This window comes from Populus trichocarpa, chromosome 17 (assembly GCF_000002775.5).
Source record: "Populus trichocarpa isolate Nisqually-1 chromosome 17, P.trichocarpa_v4.1, whole genome shotgun sequence".
Classification (NCBI taxonomy): Eukaryota; Viridiplantae; Streptophyta; class Magnoliopsida; order Malpighiales; family Salicaceae; genus Populus; species Populus trichocarpa.
The window spans coordinates 3,758,245-3,780,074 of NC_037301.2; the positions used below are offsets into that span (position 1 = coordinate 3,758,245).

A 21,830-nucleotide genomic window follows, 5' to 3' on the forward strand; every position below is an offset into this window, starting at 1 on the left:
TGCCAGATTGGGTCCCTTCATTATTGCCTCCCTCTTTTATTTCTTATCTTTAACCTAACCTGAACCCTTTCATTATTGCTTTAGAGTACGGTTGACCTGGATTGACTCATGAAAACCAGAACCCAATCTCTTAACCATGTTAACTTTAAAGTCAGGTTCAATAACTATGTTTTTTAAATATTTATAAATCACGAGATAAGGTAGGTTTTAACTTCATATTTTTTAGCATTCTTTTATTATCTTCTTGGTAACATTTCTTGTAAACACAATCTTTAAAATGTTATTATTCTTACAACCTCATTAAAGAATTCTTTAGGGTTTGGCTCTTCACAAAGTCTAACAATGAAATGCACCCTGGGAGAACAAACTCAAACAGAAACTCTAGAATTGGAAGTGTGGTTGCGGTTATTTTTAAAGTGCTTTTTACTTGGAAAAACATCAAAATAATATATTTTTTTATTTTTTAAAATTATTTTTAATATTAGCGCATCAAAATGATTAGAAAACACCAAAAAATATTAATTTGAAACAAAGAAAAAAATAAAAAATTTTAATTTTTTTCAATAGCGTTTTTAAAATGCAAAAACAAATGGGTCCGACCAACAATATTTGCACCCAACTTTTATAGGGTTAGTAATTAGCATTAAATGCTCTCACATCCTTTTATTATAATTGGTTCATATGACAAAGTCAGGCATGTCCATGTCTGATGGAGGACCCGTATGTCATTGTCCTTTTGATTCAATAATACAATGGGCTTTTAATACAACGGGCATGTCCATGGGCATGCGCGTTAATGGCTCCTTGTCGTGGAGATTAGCAAACTATTCAATTGGCTGAATGGAAAAGTGGATTATGTAACAGAATGATGATCAATAAAATAGCTAAAGGTAGACAACCAGATGTAACAACAATTTCATCAAAGAAGCTAATTCAAGGTTTTTGGAAGCGGAGCACGTCGTTGACAAGTTTGTCAAAATTCATGGATGATGAACCATTAATACCAGTTGTCGCTTCAGCCTTTGACTTCCATTCCATTGCCTTCCTTTTCATTTCCTTACCTTTCTCCCCATCAATTAACTCTATCACAAGCTTCTCTACATCATCTCTATTTGCATCACTTTCAATTTCCATGCCAACACCCCAATCAACGCAAGCAAACTTACAGTTAGTTTGTTGTTCGGAGAAAAAAGGCCAGCATAGCATTGCCACGCCGTTGGACAAGCTTTCAATGGTGGAATTCCACCCCATGTGACTTAAAAACCCTCCTATCGATGAATGCTTCAGGACTTTTTCCTGCGCACACCAGCTCGCCATCAGGCCTCTCTCTCTAGTCTCTTCAAGAAACTCTGGAGGCAAAACCGCTGATTCGCCCCTGACAAGATCAGGCCTGATTATCCATAAAAAATTCTTCTTGCTGTTAGCTAGTCCCCAAGAAAACTCCACTAGTTGCTGTGGATTCATGACAGTGATGCTTCCAAAATTCACGTAGACAACAGAATTGGGATCCTTGGAGTCGAGCCATTGCAGGCATTCAGTCTCTTCTTTCCACAGATTGGATCCAATTGATGCTAGATAATCTTTCTGTGTATGATCAAGAAGCAAATTAAGAGGACCAACAGAATAAATCGGAGGAAACATAGATGAGAGAGCAACCAGAACATCATGATCTAAGTCATCAAAAGTATTCACAAGAGCAGCTGAAGCTTTTGAAGCTCTATCAATTATTCTTATCACATAGTTTAGGATAACGTCGTTTCGATCTGTTGTGCGAATGAAGGTCGGAAGGTCCTTCAGACGAATATCTTTCATTCCAGGAATCCAGTCTATTTTTGTCTCCAAATATCCATTTGTCAAATCGCTTTCTTCTGCATCATTGATATCAAAGATAAAAACACGTTACATGAACAATTTACTTCGAAAAGATTCATGATAGTATAAAATTAGTAATAAATTTATCAAGTACGTACCTTTGAGTGGTGTGTAACCTCTTTCAACAAGATGTTTGTAATGTGCATAGGCCAATGTGCCACATGCACTTGAAGTCCAGAAAGTGACGACAGGGATTTGAAGTTCCTCCTTAACATCGAGAGCGAAGGACATGCCACTATCTGCTACTATGCAAGTTACAGGCGGGACAACATTTGATGAATTGAGTTTGGCAAGAAGGTTGCGAAATGGGACTAAGCAAGCCTTTGAGATAGAGTCACAGAGAAATGAAGTGTCTTGGGTAACATCAGCATCGATCTGATCGCCTAGACCATCTGGAATGGTTTCAAACTGGAAATCAGGCAAGACATCAAGGGAGTTACGGCCTCTGGACTTGAGCAAACGTCTGTGATTGTATTCAGAGTTGACAAAGGTGATGTGAAAGCCTTTGTGATGGAGTAGTTTTGCTACTTTGAGCATAGGAGTTATGTGACCTTGAGCTGGATATGGGACGCACACAGCATGAGCCTTGGTGCTCTTTGGAAGAGATCCCATGTTTCTCACTCTCTGAGTTTTTGTATTTCACACCTTCTATGAGTTAGAAGACTGAATTTATTGGTCACCAGTTATATAAGGAATTGTGATTACTTCTTATAGGGTCCAAAATCAAGCGCATGAGTTTTTATTTTTTTTATATTCAATACACTTTAGTTATAAAAATGATTAATTTTTTTTTGATCAAATATAAAAACGATTATAAAAATGATTAATTAGTTTGCAATTATGTGGCAGTGAATTATTTAGTATATAAGTTTATTCAATCAAGGTATTATGCTGACCTTCGATGGAAGAGAGAATAATGGTGGTCAGGGTTTGTGATTGATCGTGGTAGCCAGGAATGAGAGTAAATTATAATTCATTCATTGTAGTTTCATAAAAATAATATAAATTATATTATAGGCAACGTAAATATGTACATATTTTAAATTTAAAAGATTTTCAGTTATGTTAAAAAATAATATAAATTATATTTTAAAATTTTTATTTAATAATTTAAAATTTTAAATTGAAATAAATATTTAATATTTAATTATATTTTCAAACATAAGACAAGTAGGGGTAAGGAAAAAAAATGAAAAACTGATTTAACCGATAAAATTGAAAAAAAATTAGCTGAAAAAACCGAATTATAAAAAAAACTGATTAAATCGATTAGAATATTTAAAAAAATTTTCAATTTAATTTTGATTTTATAATGTTTAAGTCGAGAAACCCAAACTAAACTGAATCAATTTAAATTAAAAACAAATCTATAAATACTTCTCACTCCTCACAGTAACAGAAACGCAACACAACCTGCACGGGCCACACCACATTTCCATCCTCACAGCGGCACAGCCTCCCACAACACTCAAAATTCTACAGACTCTACACCCAATTAATTACTCATTCTTCAACTAACCCAACCCCAGCTCTCACAAGTCCACTCACGTCTCACAATTAATTCTTCACAGCACAATTAATTCTTTGTTCTTCAAAGTTCAACCACCCCAATCCACGCCACACCTAACCTTCTAATCTTCATTCTTCACCCCAATCCACGCCACACCTAACCTTCTAATCTTCATTCTTCAATCATCTCCAGATATATCATCCCAACAACACTTCTAAATCTTAACAGCACTAAGATTTCTTCAATTTGCAGGTGATAGTGGAGGTAGTAAGAGTGGGAGTTGGGCTTAATTGTATAGTTTGGGTTATTAGCAGTTATTGAGTTTTTTTTTTTATATAAAAAAAAAAGAGTAAAGAAAGTGGCAATGGATACTAGACAATATTTATTGTGGTGGTGATGGTTTGTATTTGAGAGTATGTTTTCAGTGATGTAGGTTTTTAGGTTTGTTAATTATTATAATAGAGTGTGATGTGTTTTTGTGGTTTTGTAAGAGGTTATTTGCTTGAGAAAAGTCCGGTATGAATTCAACACTATCGTGGGGCTGCTGATGATGAAAATGTATTTGATTTTGTGGTTTTTGGATGTTAAAAAACAATATAAGTTTTTTTTTTTGTTTTTGATATAGAAAACCAAGCCGAACCAAAATTGATCGGTTGGAATCAGGTTTGGTTTCAGTTTTTTTATAAATTTTATTTTTAATTTAATTATTTTTATAATTAAAAATTAAACTGAATAAAAAAAAATCACCCACGTAGACAAGACAGTAAGACGGTGATAATATCTTTTGGGTTGCTGTGTGCCCCTTCAGCTACTCACGAGTTACTAAACGACAAAGTAAGCTCACCTCATAATTTGGGTAAAACCTGTTATCGTCTCTATTCACTAACATGAGTGTTTATTATCGCTGGAATTGTCGCTAGCTACTATTAGCATCTGCTGCTAAAATTTTAAATATTTTGATAAAATTTTAAGAAATAATTTGTATTATTTTTTTAATATATTTTAAAGTAAAAATTTTATAAACTTAGAAATTTATATAGGTTTATTTTATTTTATATTTAATTTTTATCAAATAAATATGAATTATAAGATTTGAATTTATACTCATAATAGCTCTGATATAATATTAAAAAGCTAGTTGAACAAAATAATTTAAATTGTTAGATAATATTTTAAGATATGATTTATTTATTCTGTAACACTAGCCGTTCATGACCTCTGTAATTTCAAAAGAATCCGCAATAAAATAATAGTGTTACGGTCCCAGACATGGATTGCATGGTAGACATAATAGTTTAACAAAAATATAGCACCAAATATATATATATATATATATATATTTCCCTTGGGCGAGGTAAAGAGACAATACCATCAATATCCAAAAATCATAAAGGAAATTTACGGAATCAAAACCAATTAGCACCCATCACTGCTACGCAAACTTCCAATGCTGATATTCTCGTAGTCTTGATCAGTTTCACAGCGAACCATATTATTTGCGAAACTCAATGTATCATGTGGATCACCATCAATCTTGAACCCCACTTGCTAATAAAGAAAGAAGCTCGTAGAAGAAAAAGAAATTGCAACCAATCAAAATTTGCCATGTTTCATTTTTTATTTTACTTTTTTAACATAAAAAATAAAATAAATTAGTCTTTATATGTGTTTTGGCTAATCAAAGGTTGATATATGATATGAGATATTTAAGATGTTTTTTTCTTCATAAATATAAGATTTCATAAATAAAAATTGATAAATAAAACAATATCATACAACATTGACAAATGACCGGGGTATCGAGGGCCTCACACTAGACAAAAGAAAATGATTATTGGAGATACAAGTTCTTCAAGTAAAAACATTCTCTCAAAAGCTCTCAAGCATCCTTCATCTACGCTTGAAGTCTACAAAGAATAAAACTTTGTTGGATCAAGCTTAAACACTTTGAAGATAAATCAAAGGTACTCTTAAGAGCATCAAATCTCGCTTAGCAATTTATATCTAAATTCATGTTATTGCAAAGCACAAATCTTGGCTTGATTTCACAAATAAATTAAGTCACCATATATTAAGTTCAAGAGAAGAATTAGAGGATTGCTATATTAAATAGAGATTGTACGTAGTCATATGTTTTAATAAAATGAAATATTTATACATGTGTTTGTCGCACGTGTGAGGCGTCGCAACAAACATCCACTCTCATTGGTTTGAGGTAATCAGGAAAATAGGGGAGATAAGGATTCCTTGTCTTTTATCCGTGGAAAGCGGGAATGAGAGTCGCCACCTAGTAATTTAGTCACTAGAAACTCTAACTAGTCTCAGAGATCGGGTACGGAGACTGGTTGCGTAAATGGAAGGTATTAGCACCCCAAATACGCCATACCTAAGATAAGCTGCATTATTTAATTGTCTGATATATGCAAAGTTATTGTCGTATTTTCTAATTATTGGTCCATCTAGAGTTTAAGAAAAGTCCTTCTCGATAAAGAGATCCTTATCTTATCGGGAAAAAACCTAACCATTCTATATCAACAAAAGAAATACCTTTTTAATATTGGGAATACATTTTACATGTAAATTTATAGTCCCATATAATAAAAGAAAACAAAATATTTTTTTGATATTTTTAAAATATTGGCCTAGTTCTCATAGCTTTAATAAACCGGTTATTAAAGCCAAAATACATGCTAAAACATTTTTTGCAATTTTCTTTGTTGTATGAAAATACAAAATGATTTTTTTTTCTTTGAGAGACTTTGCCGTATGCAAGAAAACAAGACATTTTTTTTTGTTTTTTTTCTGTGTAATTTGTTTTTTGGAACTTTTAAGAGAAAATCAGGTATTTTAATACCAGATTTGTATCTTTACAGTATAGATATACAAACCAATATTAAGCTAAAATTTGATAAAAAAATACGCGGGAAAGTCATAGACTTTTTGAAAGGATTTTTGGAATTTTTTTGGAAATTGTTTTTAAACTGAGTCGGCCAAGCCCAGTTTTTTTGATTTGGGTTAGACCTAGTCTGGCCTATGAACAGTGGCTCTCCATTATTCATATGCAATGTGAATAGTCATTTTGCAGAACAATGAAGACGAGGGAATGAAGCTAAAGAAGAAGTAGGAGAGGGGAGGTTGACCTACTGACGGTGTTGACGGTGCTGGTGGCTCTCGGCGGCAGTGTTGTGGCGGCAGATGGTGTTTCCAACGATAGAGAGAGAGACCAGAGAGAGAGGTTACTGTTATTCTCTTCTCCCCTGTTTTCCTTCTTTCTCTTCTGTTGTGTTTTTCTTTCTTTCTTGTTCCTCTCTGTTCGTTTGTCTTCCTTCTGTTTCTACTTTCTTTCCCTCTCTATTATCTCTTCTCTTTCCCTCTCTTTCTTTTCTGTTCTTTCCTTTATTCTTTCGTCAACTCAAATCTTCCCCTCTCTGTTCATCTCCCCTGTTTTCTTTCCTTGTTTGTTTCTGTTTTTCAAAACAATCTCCCTTCTCTGTTTTTTCGTCTCTTTCCTCCCCTATAATCTCCTCAAAATTTTCTCCCCTGTTACTTTTTTTTCAAAACCTCACCCCTCTTTTCCCTTCTCTCTACTGGCATTTATAGGGAAAAGGAGGGAGAGAGGTCTACTACCCCTGTCCAGTCATGGTATTTATAGGGAAAAAGAAGAAGATCCTCTTTCTGGCGATGTCCTTTAACCAGAACTAAAGTTGGTGTGTAATTAACTTGGTTAACCTGAAATTCCATTTGGCTAGTCCCTTTAATCAAAGCTAAAATATGTGTGTTGGTTGGGTTAACCTAAGATCCCATCTGACGATCTCCTTTAACTAGAACCAAAGTCGGTGTGTAGCTTGGTCAACCTAAAATCCCATCTGGCGACTCCCTTCAACCAAAGCTAAAATCCATGTGTGGTGGTTAACATGAGATCCCTTCTGGCGATCCCCTTTAACCAGAACCAATAATAAAGATCCCTCATCTGAATACTATTCGTTTCCCTTTTTCACGGTCCAATTTTCAAGGAGTGTCGAGAAGTATTAATGTTATTTATGTCTAGGAATTTGCAAACTCGGTCAATTTTCTTCTTGTTTGACAATATTTCTTCTTCTAGAATTAAATCTCATATTTCAAAGATCATGTCTATTCAAGTCTAATTGTTGAAATGAAATAAGAGAGATGACAATTTTGAAAAAGATCTTTTGAAAATCAAGCTTTTTAGTTAAAGACCCAACACACGTCATTAAAAATATGCAGTCATTTGATTGTCTTGTATTTTGAAAACAGAAATTGACCCATTGTAAGATTAAAATGGCTTTTTCCATTGTTCTTTTTATCCATTTCAAACTTTGATTTTGGGCATATCTTTTGATGATCTGTGATGGGGTGACCTTTTTGTGAATTTCAAAAACAAGATGCTCAAGTAAAAACTTAAGCTTTATCAATAAGGTTGTTTCTTTTCTTTTTAACACTTATTTTATCAGCATGCATAATAACAAGTAGCTTAATCCATGAAGCCACGACCCTTATGGAAAAGCTTTTAAAGTTTTGAGAGCGTCATTTATCAGTTTAAATTGCTTATTTGATTAAGAGTGTGTTTGGTATTGCGGTAGCTGTTGTGGTTGTGGTTTGAAAAAAGTTGTTTTATAAAAAGTACTTTTAATTGAGGTTGGTTTGAAAAAATAGTTGTTTAGTTAAACTGTGGTTGAAATTGAGTTTGAACAAAAAGTAGTTTAATGTGTTTGGTTAAGAATGCTTTTGAAATTGAGGTTATAAAATAATTTTAAAAAATATATATTAATATTGATGATTTTTAATTTAAATATTGTGAATTTAAATATTGCTATTACATCATGAAATAAATCATATTTAATATAAAATATTTTTTATTATTCCATAAAACCATCTACAATTCCATTACGTACTAAATACATCCGACAAGAACTACAGTTTCCATAATTTTTTTAGCGTATAATAAAATTAGATAAAATATTATCAGGTATAAAATTCACTCTAAACTAATTTTAAAAAAATATTAAAAAACTTACAAAAAAAAAACCGCAGTGCATGTGAACAGTGTACTAATGCACACTGTTCATGTTAATTGCATTGTTCATTGAACAGTGCAATTACATGAATAGTGCAAGAAAGCAGCCTTCAGCTGCTTCTTTTAATCCCACGTTTCAAACACAAAAATTGATGGGGCCCATGAACAGTAATCAGTGATTTTTCCTTTACCAAACACTTAGCTCCTGCGTTTTACTTTAAACGCAACTTTTAACGCGTAAACAAACGGTATCTAAAAAGGGCTTTTAGAAACATGTAATACAGGCTATGGTTTATGGCTATGAAAAAAAGGAAATTTTCTTAACATGAGTCACAATCCAACTTTTCTTTAATGAATAACCAATCTCGATCAACTATCCATCAACTCTCTTTCTCTTGTCGTCTTTATAAAGGAAATGACATACAACCATGTTAAAGATAAAAATAAAATGTTCTTAACATGAGTCACAATCCAACTTTTCTTTAATGAATAACCAATCTCGATCACTTGATGACATCAAAGGCTTTATCATGGATATCGAAAGTCATGTTTGTAGCTTAGTATTTTTTTCTGGTGTTTGACTTTCGGTGTTTGTTGTGTCTATTAACTGTGACATGATTAATTTCAGCACCCATCTTCACTGCTTTGTTTGGATGATAATGAAAGACCAACATCAGTATTTTCTCATCTCCCCAGTCTATATCTCCTTTTCTTTTAGCCCTTTCTAAAATGTTGGACTTTTGTTCTTAGCCTTCCATTTTCTATTGATTCTATCAGTTCTTCAAAATATCTCTCGTTTGCCACCAGTGTAAGGGTGTGATCCATGTCTGAGTTTCATTTTTTAAAGAAAAATTCTATCAGGCTTAAAATGGGATTGCAAGGGATAAATATTTCAAGAATTGTGAAAAGATAACAAAGATGACCTTTTCTCATTTCAAGCAAAGTCAATTAGAACCGATAAATTTTTACCTCATCTAGTGTAATGATTGGACTTGTAAGAGTCATGATTTAATAACTACTGAATCCACTATGTGTCATTATGCATATTGCTAAAACTTAGCTATATAGAGTGTAGTTCAATTTTGTGTGTGAGCTCATAATTTGTTTGGTCACCTCTTGCCATTTTAATGAACATCAAGTCATTTCTGGAATCAAAACACTTTTAATCATTCAGGATTGATTAGCTTTAATCGCAAGTTGGAGTTTGATCAAAAGTATTATCAAAATATAATGCTAAACATCTTATTATTCCCAAAACAACAAAAAGACAAAGAAAAGACATATTTCATTAAATGATGAGATGTGATCCCAATACAAAAAAGGTGAACAACAAAATTGACAAAACAACATTTATAATCAACTTCTTCACCAATCATCCATGTCTTGTTATCCCTTATTGGTGATGGCATATTGACAATATGATCGTTGATATCATCCTTCACAAAATCTACCCGCCTCTTGCTCACCAACTTTTGGACTTAATCCTTAAATTTCTTGCAATTCTTCACATCTTATCTTGATTATTCTGTTTAGAGAATAATGTCTTGGGGCAATGAACTAACTGTGCTTTTTCCTTAGCAGCGAGGGTGAGCTAGAATGGGAAAGCACCCATGGAGCAAACCTTTCCTTAATCGTAGCATGTCAATGTCTTCGTTCTTAAAGTTGAAGAATGTCACGTTAGGAAAATATTTGCCTATCAGCATAACATCAACATTGCAAAAGGCCAAGGATTTGCGTGGGGTTCTTTCCTTGTTAAAACCCCTATGTTTATTGAATGCCTCTTGCATGATATTCGTGCCTGATCATGCTTTGGATAAGGAAACTAGAGACAAAGTTAGTTCTTTGGCTGTGCAGCTTTGTGAAAAGAGACTCATAGGTTAAGTTGTTGTACTCCTTAGAAAGAAGCCTACATATCCCCACAATCTCCATTGGTGAGCATGTCAGAACTTCATAGATGGCATCTCGATATATGTCACCAGCTGAGGCTCTGGTAAAACAGAAAATCCTATTACCACAAGCTATATTTCTGGATTAGAGGCTTGAGCGAATCCTTCTTGACTCTGTCAAATGTCAACAGCTCTTGACTCCAAAGAGGAAAACAAGATTGTGGGGCCTTTATTTCAAACTGTGAACATGCATGTTTAAACATATGAGTATGTTTTATATGATGAGCTCGCCCTTCAAGGGTTGACACATGATCGTAACTCTTGTATGATGAGACAAGAATTTTGATTCCTGTTCAATACTTTACAGTGGAAATTTCCCGAGTAGCGACTATTGTGTCAACCACAAGTTTTGAGTTCAAGATACTTGAAGAAAGGCTTACTTTGATGCAAAACCAAGGTAACACATACAACCTAAGGGCATGTTCTATTCATTATATGAGACAAAGGGTAGGTTAACTATCTAGTCTAAAAAAGGTCTCATATCTGCCCAGTGACAATCTTTGTGTAGATAGTGTAGAGGCGTTGCAAGGAATGGTTAAAGCATGTATGCCCACCATTACCAAGCAGGCGCTGAAATATGAGTTGGGTGTTTCATGTATCTGAACCCTGATCAATAATCATAGGGCAGATCACTAATCCCCTACCTAACTTCGAAGTTTGTGTGTGCTTGAAAAATTTAAGACATGTGATGCTTGAGGCAATTCTATACAATGCATGAACAAATATGTACAAAAATTAAAGCGCATAAGAAAAAAAATAAAGGAAATGCATATTAACAGTAAACACGCAAACCAAAAAATAAAATACAATGATCAAACAAAAACAAAGTTTAGTCCACAAGGTCCTAGTGGAGTCTTCATTCTGTCACACGTGTGCGGCGTCGCAGTGATCGTCCACTCTCATTGGTTTAAGGTAATCGGGAAAATAGGGGAGACAATGATTCCTTGTCTTTTATCCGTAGAAAGCGGGAATGAAAGTTACCACCTAGTATTTTGGTTACTAGGAACCTTAATTGATCTCAGAGATCGGGTATGAGGACTAATTGCGTAAAGGGAAGGTATTAACACCCCAAATATGCCATACCTAAGGTAAGCTGCATTGTTTAATTGTCTGATATATGCTAAGGCATTGTCATGTTTTCTAATTATTGGTATATCTAAGGTTTAAGAAAAGTCCTAATCGATAAGGAGATCCTTATCTTATCGGGGAAAAACCTAATCGTTCTATGTCAACAAAAGAAATACATTTTTAATATTGGGAATACATTTTACTTGTAAATTTTTAATCCCAGGTACTAAAAGAAAACAAAATATTTTTTTGGATATTTTTGAAATATTGGCCTAGTTCTTATGGTTTTAATAAACCGATTATTAAAATCAAAATGCATGCTAAAATATTTTTTGCAATTTTCTTTGTTGTATGAAAATACAATATGATTTTTCTTTTTATCTTTGAGAGACTTGGCCGTATGCAAGAAAACAAGACATCTTTTTTGTTTTTTTAATACCAAATTTGTATATTTACAGTATAAAAATACAAACCAATATTAAGCAAAAATTTGATAGAAAAATATGCGGGAAAGTCATAGACTTTTCGAAAGTATTTTTGGAAATTTTTTGAAATGGGCTGGACACAACCCAGTCTTTTTGATTTGGGTCGGACCTAGTCCGACCCATGAACAATGGCTCTCCACTGTTCACATGCAACGTGAATAGTAGAGACGAGGGAATAAAGCAAAAGAAGAAGGAGGAGAGGGAAGGTTGACCTGCTGACAACGTTGACGGTGCTGGTGGCTCTCGGTGGCGGTGTTATGGCAGCAGACGGTATTTCCAATGATGAAGAGAGAGACCAGAGAGACAGGTTATTGTTCTTCTCTTCTCCCCTGTTTTCCTTCTTTCGCTTTTGTTATGTTTCTCTTTCTTTCATGCTCCTCTTCGTTCGTCTATCTTCCTTATGTTTCTACTTTCTTTTTCTCTCTGTTATCTCTTCTCCTTCCCTAAGTTTCTTTTCTGTTCTTTCCTTTATTATTTCATCAACTCAAATCTTTCCCTCTTTGCTCATCTCCCCTTTTTTCTCTCCTTGTTCATCTCTGTTTTTCAAAACAATCTCCCCTCTCTGTTTTTTTGTCTCTTTCCTCCCCTGTTTCTTCTTTTTCAAAACCTCCCCCCTCTTTCCCCTTCTCTCCACTAGTATTTATAGGGAAAAAGAGGGAGAGGGATCTACTACCCATGTCCAGTCATGACACAGGGGTAGGGGGTGGCTGACAGCCACTAGGTAGCCGCCCAAGAGCCACTGTAGGGCTTGCCCTCTCTGCATTTCTGCCTCAATGGCAGGGCACGAGGTGGGGTGTGGGTCTTGTTGGTTTTTTGGGTTTCAGGAGAGAGGGGGAGCGGGAAAACGCAGGGGAACAAAACCTCTTCTTCCCCTGCTGCGTGTCCAAGGGAAGAAAGAGTACAATGCCATTCAAAACGACATTGTTTTGTGCTCTTTTTTTTTTTTAGATTTCTTCTAAATTGATTTTTTTTTTGTATTCTCTTTTTTTTTTACGGGGATCCAAAAATGGGTAACAATAGTGTTCTTGCTTAATTTTTAGGTACTCTAAATTATATCTATAAATTTTTGGCAACTCCATTGGGGGTATCTCAACCTCTTATCTATTCCCTTCAAGAAAGAATTTCCAACAACCTTTTAACGGCAACTAGGAAAAACATGATCACTATTGTTGTTTTTAAGAGCAATAAAATTGCGCAAACTAAGTTGATTCTTGAGATGATGTCAGCGTTGAATGCATAAGATGCACGAGAATTCACTTGTTCAATGATAAAAATACAAGTAACTCCACCATAAAAATCAAATGTGGGGTGTGAATTTCTTCGGCACTCAAGGTGATTAATTCAGAAATTCATTCGTGAAGACTTCTTTTCATCATTCATCAAGAACCTTCAGGTTTTGGCACACGTTAGTGATGATAACCAGGACTATATCTTTGGAGTATCAAGTGGCTAACTTGACAAAACTTGTTGAAGGGCTTTCGACTTCACTCAAGAAAAAAAACCACAAGATAAGAAAGTTGATGAACAAACATTAGAGCATAAATGAGGGTGGCTAAACTTCGACTAACAAGGTTGTGCAAAAAGATCAGTTGGAATGGTAGAGGGAATCCAAGATAACATGTGTCTCACTTTATGGAGACTTGCAACAATGTTAGAATTGATGTTGATCTCATGGTAAAATAATTTGTCTATTTCTTAAAAGGCAATGCGTTCAACTAGTACACTGACTTGGAGTCTAACTCAATCAATAGTTAGGAGTAATTATAATGTGAGTTTCTTAATCATTTCAACAACACTTATCATGTGGTCAACATAATTAAACTCTCTAATATATATCAATGAGAGAAGAAACATGTCATCAATTAATTTATCAGTGGATAAACCTTAACCTCAACTATAATGATTAACTCACCAAAACTTCTACTCTAGATATGTGCATTCAAGGGATACATTGGGGGTTATGCTACATCTAGAAGGCATTAAACCTAAATATTTTGAATAATTGGCTACTCGAGCACATGACATGGAACTTAACATTGCTGTAGCTAGAAACTCATCATTACCTATACAAAAACCTTAAAAGAGCTTGAGATTTCTATGTATGAACTCTTTCCAATTCCTCTAATGATTTAAAGCTTTAATTAAGAAGGCAAAACACTATGAGAAAGATAAGACTTGCGATACACATGGAAGATATAAAGTCTAACGTTTTTTTCCACGTTGTAGAGATTAAAACTACCTATAACATGCTACTTGGATGACTGTGGATACATGAAAATGGTGTCATGAAAAGGAGAAGAAAAAGTGAACTCTAAAAGCTTAAAAAGGCCTAACAATCTATAAATAAAGAAATGATTTGTCCAATAAAAAAATAAAGGAAAGGGAAAGGTAGTAGAACACTCAATTGATAATAAGGTATCACATACTGCCATAGTACTACACTATATCCTGGTGTTAACAAGAAACTTTCATTAACGATGAAGATGAGATTGCCAAGGGGCTCAAAAACTTAACCATGCTAGTTATAAATTTTGCATTGACCAAAGTCTAAAAACCTATATTGAAAAGGTTTGTTCATCAAGCTGAGTCAGTGGTTACAAATCTCAAATGACTCCCCAATAAATGGGAAACAAGTTTATAAAAAAACTGAAAAAGCTTGGAAAGAGAAGAAAACTTCTGGAAAAACTTCAAGGGCTAGTCTTCGATATGAATCTTCTATGCCATTTTATTTTAATATTAAGAATGAGAGAGTATGATATATAAGTGTGGAAAAATTGAAGGAGAAATAACAAAGTCAGCTTACACATCTTAGATCCTTGGTTTAGGATTATCTTTGCATTACTACGACTCGTGCTTAAATATTTGATAGGATAGGAACAAAAAAAGCAGAAAGATACTAAAAAAAACTTAAATCCTTGGAAGTCCTAGACCATCGAAGTCAAAAGACAATAAGAATATACACAATCATCAACCAATTTTGGTTGAGGGCTCAAAGGATCTTCATAGTAAAATACCTTCACTCATGAAGTTAGAATGTGAATGGGTACTAAGTGTTGAAATGACATTAAGAATAAAGAAACACATGATAGTGATCATAAACCCCTTTAAAGAAAAGAGAAAAATGAAGGAAATGATGCCTCTCATTTCAAATCATATCACTATTGAAGAGGATGATAATGATAAGTTTCGTATTGAAGAAGATATTGAGGAGGCTCTGCCTATTTTTGAATAAGAATAAATCTATGGTTGATGGACATAAAAAAGTTAACTTAAGCACCATTAAAAACCCTAGCCTAACCTTCATAAATGCAAACTTATCACCTAAAGAGGAAAGGAGTTACATAGAACTTATAATGAAGTACCAAGATATATTTGCTTCATCCTATGATGAAATGCTAGGTTTAAACTTGAAGGTTGCTATTCATTAATTAGCAGTAACAAATAGGATCAGACTTGTAAAACAAGCTTGACATCACTTTCATCCTAAAGTTGTCTCATAAATTAAGGCTAAAGCCAACAAACTTATCCAAGAGGGTTTTATTCGTGAGGTCAAGTATCGTACATGTATTTCAAATATCATGTTGGTAAAAAAAGAACGGCCAAATCCATGTTTGAGTGGATTTTCAAGACCGTCAACAATGATTGTCCTAATTATGACTTCCCACTTCCAATCACTGAGATTATGGTTGACACTACCACAGGCCATGAGAGTTTAACCTTCAGGCATGATTCATATGGCTATAATCAAATTCAAATTGCACCCGAAGATAAGGAAAAGATAGTCTTTCAGTCTAAAAAATAATCTCAAATGATGTTTAAATTGGGTGAGGAATTGACTTATGAATTTATGAGAAAACAGTTCAAGAGGTTGATTTTGATTATTTTAATTAAATTGTGATTTGGTATGAAATCTTGGTATAATGGAGAAACCTAGATGTGTTGTACCTTATGGAAGAATAAGAAAATTATATGCTTGATAACATGATTTCAATGGTGAAAGATTAGGCAAATTGTATTAAATTTGATGTTTATATGGAAGTAGTGTTTGGAAGGATGAAAGAGTTATGTCTAGCATAATGGGAATTTATGCAAGATAGGTTATTTAGTAAACGGGTCATTGAATAATTCAGTAAGAAAATAAGCATGGAAAATGAAGAAAATATATGAAATTAGTGTTTTAAACAACATTACAGATGTTTGGGATAATTTAAATTGGTTTTCTTGATTTAAGTTAAATAATTATGAAAATGAGAAACGTAGAAACTTGGGATGATTAGGTAATATTTGTATAGATTGATAAGGTGTGAAAGTCAATTTTTGATAATTAGGATGAAATTGGGGGTTATAACTGTTAAATAATATTTATGTAGTCTTATTTATTAAGGGTAGAATAGTATTTTCAGTTTAACTTATATATACTTTATTTGTATTTATGTTAAGACTAAGCACTCATAATATACATATAATTCAGAATTCTAGCCTCCTTTTTGTGTTTGATCTTAATTATTTTAACATGGTATCAGAGCTGGTTTTATGAAACGAGGCTTAATCCCGAACACAACGAGGGATTGATTGTAGTCCAATCGAACTAGGCGGGGCTTGCTTTGAACCAAACACACTAGCATCACATGCTGCTTATGCCATGAATCTCTTCTATTAAACTTCTGATAAAAATCCTTTGAACTGTGATTTCTCACAATCAGCCACTCTCTCGTCCAACAACCCCAATAAGTTCCCTCAGAATACTTTTACTTATTGGTCTTGCTAATCCCTCTGCATTTTACTGCATTTACGCATAAACTACAATCTCTGTAACGTTCCTTTATTCTGTTCTACAGGTTATAATGCTTGCACTTACCCAGTGGCAGTGGAAGCAACTGAATAGTAAGTCTTTTAGGGTGATGGCGCTTTATGGTTTGTGTTGTTCTTATCCCCACTTCAAGTGGAGAAGGCATTATCTTTTTTTAGTAAATTATAGGATATTATATATATGAGGAGCATTTCATGCAAGGAACACCAATTCTCCATATATTTGTGAAATTAGCCAGTTAAATTTCTCACAGCCGAGTAATTTTAGAGGTTTTGGAGCAAGATAAATCTCCATAGCCTTGTTGCAAAAGGTGAATAAAAATACCATGTCTTCATTGCAAACCAAGGTTCGTCACCAAACCTAAAACATTAACCACTAATCCGACAATCTGTTCACTAAATTTTGTGGAGTGAGATTTTGTCTTCCGCTTCTGCAAAATTTAATATTTAGTCTTTCCTTTAGCCTCTACAATTTGATATTTGTTTTCAGTTTCTGCAATTATTTTGGTATTTCATCTTCCCTTCAGTTTCTGCAATTTGGTATTTGCATTCAGTTTTTGCAATTATTTCGGTATTTCATCAAGAAGATATTTGTTTAGTTTCTGCAATCTCTGTTCAGTTTCTGCAATTTGGTATTTTGTTTTTTGTTGCTTTTACATTCTGGTTCTCTGTAACTGTTGATTATAGCTACTGAAAGAGATGATTCGCTTCAGTCTGTGAGTGTGAGGTTGGATGGGAAGAACTATTGGTATTAGAGTTATGTAATGAGAAATTTCCTTAAGGGTAAGAAGATGTGGGGGTATGTTAGTGGAACTTCTATGATACCTAAGAATATTGAGGAGGGGGATGCTGTTTTGATAGATACATGACACTACCAGAAAACCGGAGAAAACCAACGGAATTGCCGACAGAAATATTTCGTCGGTAGTTGTTACTGACGGACTAAATTCCGTCTCAAAATCTGTCGGTATATACCGACGAAATACATCCGTCAGAGATACGGTCAGTATATACCGACAGAAATATTCCGTCGGTATATACCGACTGTATCTCCGACAGACTATTTTTTCAGACGATTTTACCGACGGAATGACCGAGGGATTCAAACTGAGATAGCCGTACAGTGACATGGCACTGTCACCGATGGAATCACCGACGGATACATTCCGTCGGTGATTCCATCGGTAAAAACCATTATATACACCCCCACTGCCGACACTCTCTTCCTCTGTTTCTCCTTCTTCTTCTTTCCCATCTCACCTCTCCCCTCCCAAACTGCAGCCAACCACCCATCCCAACTCTCCACTATTCTCAACACAAGCACTCAAGTTTCTAATATCTTGTACGTGGTCACAATATCCGTTTCTTGTGGATTTTATCATTTTTTTGTAAGTAAATCTATTCTTTTTAGTTTTAATATTTAAATGTGAATTTTTTTTTAGTATATGTATTTTGTTAACGTATGTACTTGTTTGATTGTTATTTGTCAAAGAAACTTGTACTATGAATGTATAATTTTGTAATTGTTATAGTTTGTTTTAGATTTTGTCAAATTATATTTGTTTGTAAATTGTTGAAATTTTGTTTGAATTACACCGAATTAAATGTGTTGTGATGAAATAAATAATTAATAGCTTGTTTAACGGGTCTTTTTTAATCGTTATCAATTCTATTTTGAAGTTGTGATTTCTGTAAATTTATATATGTGTAAATTTGTATGTATGAACGTTGATAGTTGATAATTGATAATGAATATTTAACATAAGTGTTGTTTTAGTTTGTTTGATAATGTTGGGGAAAACCAATATTTTTGTTATGTTTTATAGAGGTTCAATAGAAGTCATGGATGATCATTCATGGATGTATCAGAACTCACCCCAAGGATTGCGGATGATGGATTATTGTAACGGTGTCCAGGGTTTTATTAATTTCACAACATCTATTCTGAGGAATTTTACTGATGGCGGTATTAGGTGTCCATGCAGGAAGTGTAAAAATTTAAAGTTTCTGCATCAAGATGTTGTAACGATGCATCTTCTAACCAAAGGGTTCATGGAGGATTACCTGTGTTGGTATGCACACATAGAACTATTTGTTCCTGATGAGAGCATGGAAGAACTTGTGGTTGGGTCAACTTCTAGTGCTAGCAACATGTATGAAGTTGGAAATGAGAACAGTAATCCTTACATGAATATGGTTATGGATGCAATGAGAATGAGTGAAGGTAATGTCAGGGAATGTCCAATCATAGAAGAAGAACCTAATGCAGATGCAACAAGGTTTTTTGATATGTTGAAAGATTCTGACGAACCATTATGGGATGGCTGCACGAACCACAGTAAATTATCAGCCGTAGCACAGGTGTTCACCATCAAGTCAGATCACGAGTTGAGTGAAGCTGGTTGTGACAAGATTATTGAATGGGCGAGAAGCATTTTACCTGAAGGGAACAGGCTGAAAGAGAACTTCTATGCTGCCAAGTCCATGATGAAACCCCTCGGTTTAGGATACTAGAAAATTGATATATGCCCTAACTTCTGCATGTTATACTACCTTCAAAATGCTGAGATGATCGAGTGCATGACATGCGGGCATTCCCGTTACAAACCCAGAACTGGTAAAGGGAAGACTCTCGTGGCATATAAAAAACTTAGATACTTCCCAATTACACCTAGACTGCAGAGGTTATTCATGTCATCAAGGACTGCTGAGCACATGACATGGCACCAATCACACCATGCGGTTGATGGAGTGATGGTTCATCCTTTTGACGGTGAAGCATGGAAACACTTTAACAATGTGCATCCTCACTTTTCAGCTGAATCAAGGAACATGCGTCTTGGGTTGTGTACAGACGGATTCAACCTATTCGGGTCATTTGCTGCTCCTTATTCTTGTTGGCCGGTCATACTGACAGTTTATAACTTGCCACCGGGGATGTGTATGAGGCCGGAGTTCATGTTTTTATCTATGGTCATACCAGGTCCGAGAAGTCCGGGGCGGAATATAGATGTTTGTCTTCGTCCATTGATTGATGAGTTGACGCAGTTGTGGTCCTCTGGATCTTTGACTTATGACATCTCAAGGAAACAAAATTTTATTATGAGAGCGGCTTTAATGTGGACTATCAATGATTTTCCAGCTTATGGAATGGTTTCTGGTTGGAGCACACATGGAAAGCTAGCTTGTCCATACTGTATGGAGAACAATAAGGCATTTATGCTAACAAACGGGGGTAAAGCTTCTTTTTTTTACTGTCACCGTCGCTTCTTGCCGTCGAATCATAGGTATAGAAAGAACAGGAAGGATTTCTTTGTTGGTAGAGTTGAAAAGGATGTTGCACCCCCGCGTCTTTCCAGTGAAGAATTGCTTGATGTTGTTTCAGAGTATCTACCCGTACATTTACCGTTTGAGGTAAAAGTTGGAGGACCGGTCCAGTACATATGGATGTATCCATTCGAGAGGTTAGATATTACAGTTGCTATGTAATTCATAATTAAATGTTTTTTTATTTTTTTTATTGATAATTTTTGATTAATTCTCTCTCTCTCTCTCTATATATATATATATATATATATATATATATATATATGCAAGTACTTGTTCAATCTTAAAAAAAGGTTAAGAACAAGGCGCATGTTGAGGCGTCAATATGTGAGGCCTATATTGTTGAGGAGATCTCAACATTTATCTCATACTATTTCGAACCTCATTTGAGAACGAGGATCAACCGTGTTCCATGGCATGGTGATGGTGGTGAAGTGCCTTCAAGTGGGAACTTGTCAATATTCTTCAATCCTGGATGACTCACATCTAAAAATGCCGTGAGGGGAAGATATTTCTCTGAAATAGAGTTCAGACAAGCACACAATTATGTCCTATTTAACTGTGATGAGCTGAGACCTTTTATTAAGTAAGTAGATGTTCGACTTAAACTTTGTCAAGAGTGTATTATTTATGTTTTGTGATATCATAAACTCATATAATTTGGAACAACCTTACAGGCAACATCGACGATACTTACTGTCCAATAAATCATAGCTGACCGAATCCCAGATCTTTCAATTACAAGATGAACAATTTGCCACATGGTTTAGAACACATGTAAGTCTTATCACAAACTCATTATCTCTTGCAATGTAATTAATTGTATGTCAATTTTACATAATATACGTTTATTGATTATTGTTGTATTTAATTTACAAGGTTTATCAAATGGGAGGTAGTGCTGCTATTTCACTGTCTTTACTAAGCCTAGGCCCTGAAAGAAAAGTCAAGTGCTATAACAGGTATTTTGTCAATGGATACGTCTTTCATACTGAAGAATACGGGCATGGAAGAAAGACATACAACAACAGTGTTTGTATTAAGGGATCGACTTCTAGTGAGTTTGAAGTTGACTACTACGGTAGATTGGAAGAGGTCATCGAACTGCAATATCATAGCGAGCAGAATAGAGTGTTTTTATTCAAATGTTATTGGTATGACACAACTGACAGAGGAATCAGATTAGATCCTCACTATGGTCTCGTTGAAATCAACTCAAAAGCTAGACACCGTCACATAAACGACGTCTTTATTTCGCAAAGCAATGCCAACAAGTTTATTACACATACACCCCTTCCTTTAGAAAGGATCGATCAAGAGTTGATTGGTTTTCCGTTTTAAAAACAAAACCCAAGGGTCGTGTCGAGGTTGTTCAGGATGAGAACGAAGACACAAGTGTGATAAATGAAGTCTTTCAAGCTAGTGAGTTGGTTGAACCATACCGAGTTGCTCCTTCGATTGACTTAGAAGAAAATTCAAATTTTCGTGTTTTCAACAATAGTCTTATTGATGTTGACGCAGAGGAGTTGAATGCTGTTCTGAGCTCTACTAGTGTACAAAAGAATGTTGTTGAAGAAGATGATAACGAAATTGAAGAGTGCGATGAAGCTGATGATAACAATTCAATTGAGGACGAAGATGAAAATTCCGACTAACTAAACATGTTCTAAAGCCTTATTTTTATAATGTAAGAATTTGGAACATGAAATATTTATTCTTCTTTAATGGTCAGCTCTTGTTATTGTGCTGCGTGTGCTGTAAGATTGCAATTCAAGATT

The 21,830-nt window shown here is 34.5% G+C and overlaps 1 protein-coding gene across 2 annotated transcripts in view; it reads right to left on the reverse strand.

Annotated features, from left to right (window-relative positions):
- Nucleotides 1-608: 608 nt before the first annotated feature.
- Nucleotides 609-21,830, reverse strand: part of LOC7461269 (7-deoxyloganetin glucosyltransferase) — a 37,936-nt gene continuing 16,714 nt past the window's right edge. The window contains exons 1-2 of one of the 2 annotated variants that reach the window (XM_002323938.4): nucleotides 1,971-2,560; nucleotides 609-1,868 (exon numbers count right to left, since the gene is read on the reverse strand). In XM_002323938.4, the coding sequence (XP_002323974.2) occupies nucleotides 934-1,868; nucleotides 1,971-2,484 (1,449 nt within the window). In that variant the 5' untranslated portion in view covers nucleotides 2,485-2,560 and the 3' untranslated portion in view covers nucleotides 609-933. Of the gene's footprint in view, nucleotides 1,869-1,970; nucleotides 2,561-21,830 lie in introns of those variants that run through there. The other variant, XM_002323941.4, reaches the window with a different exon arrangement.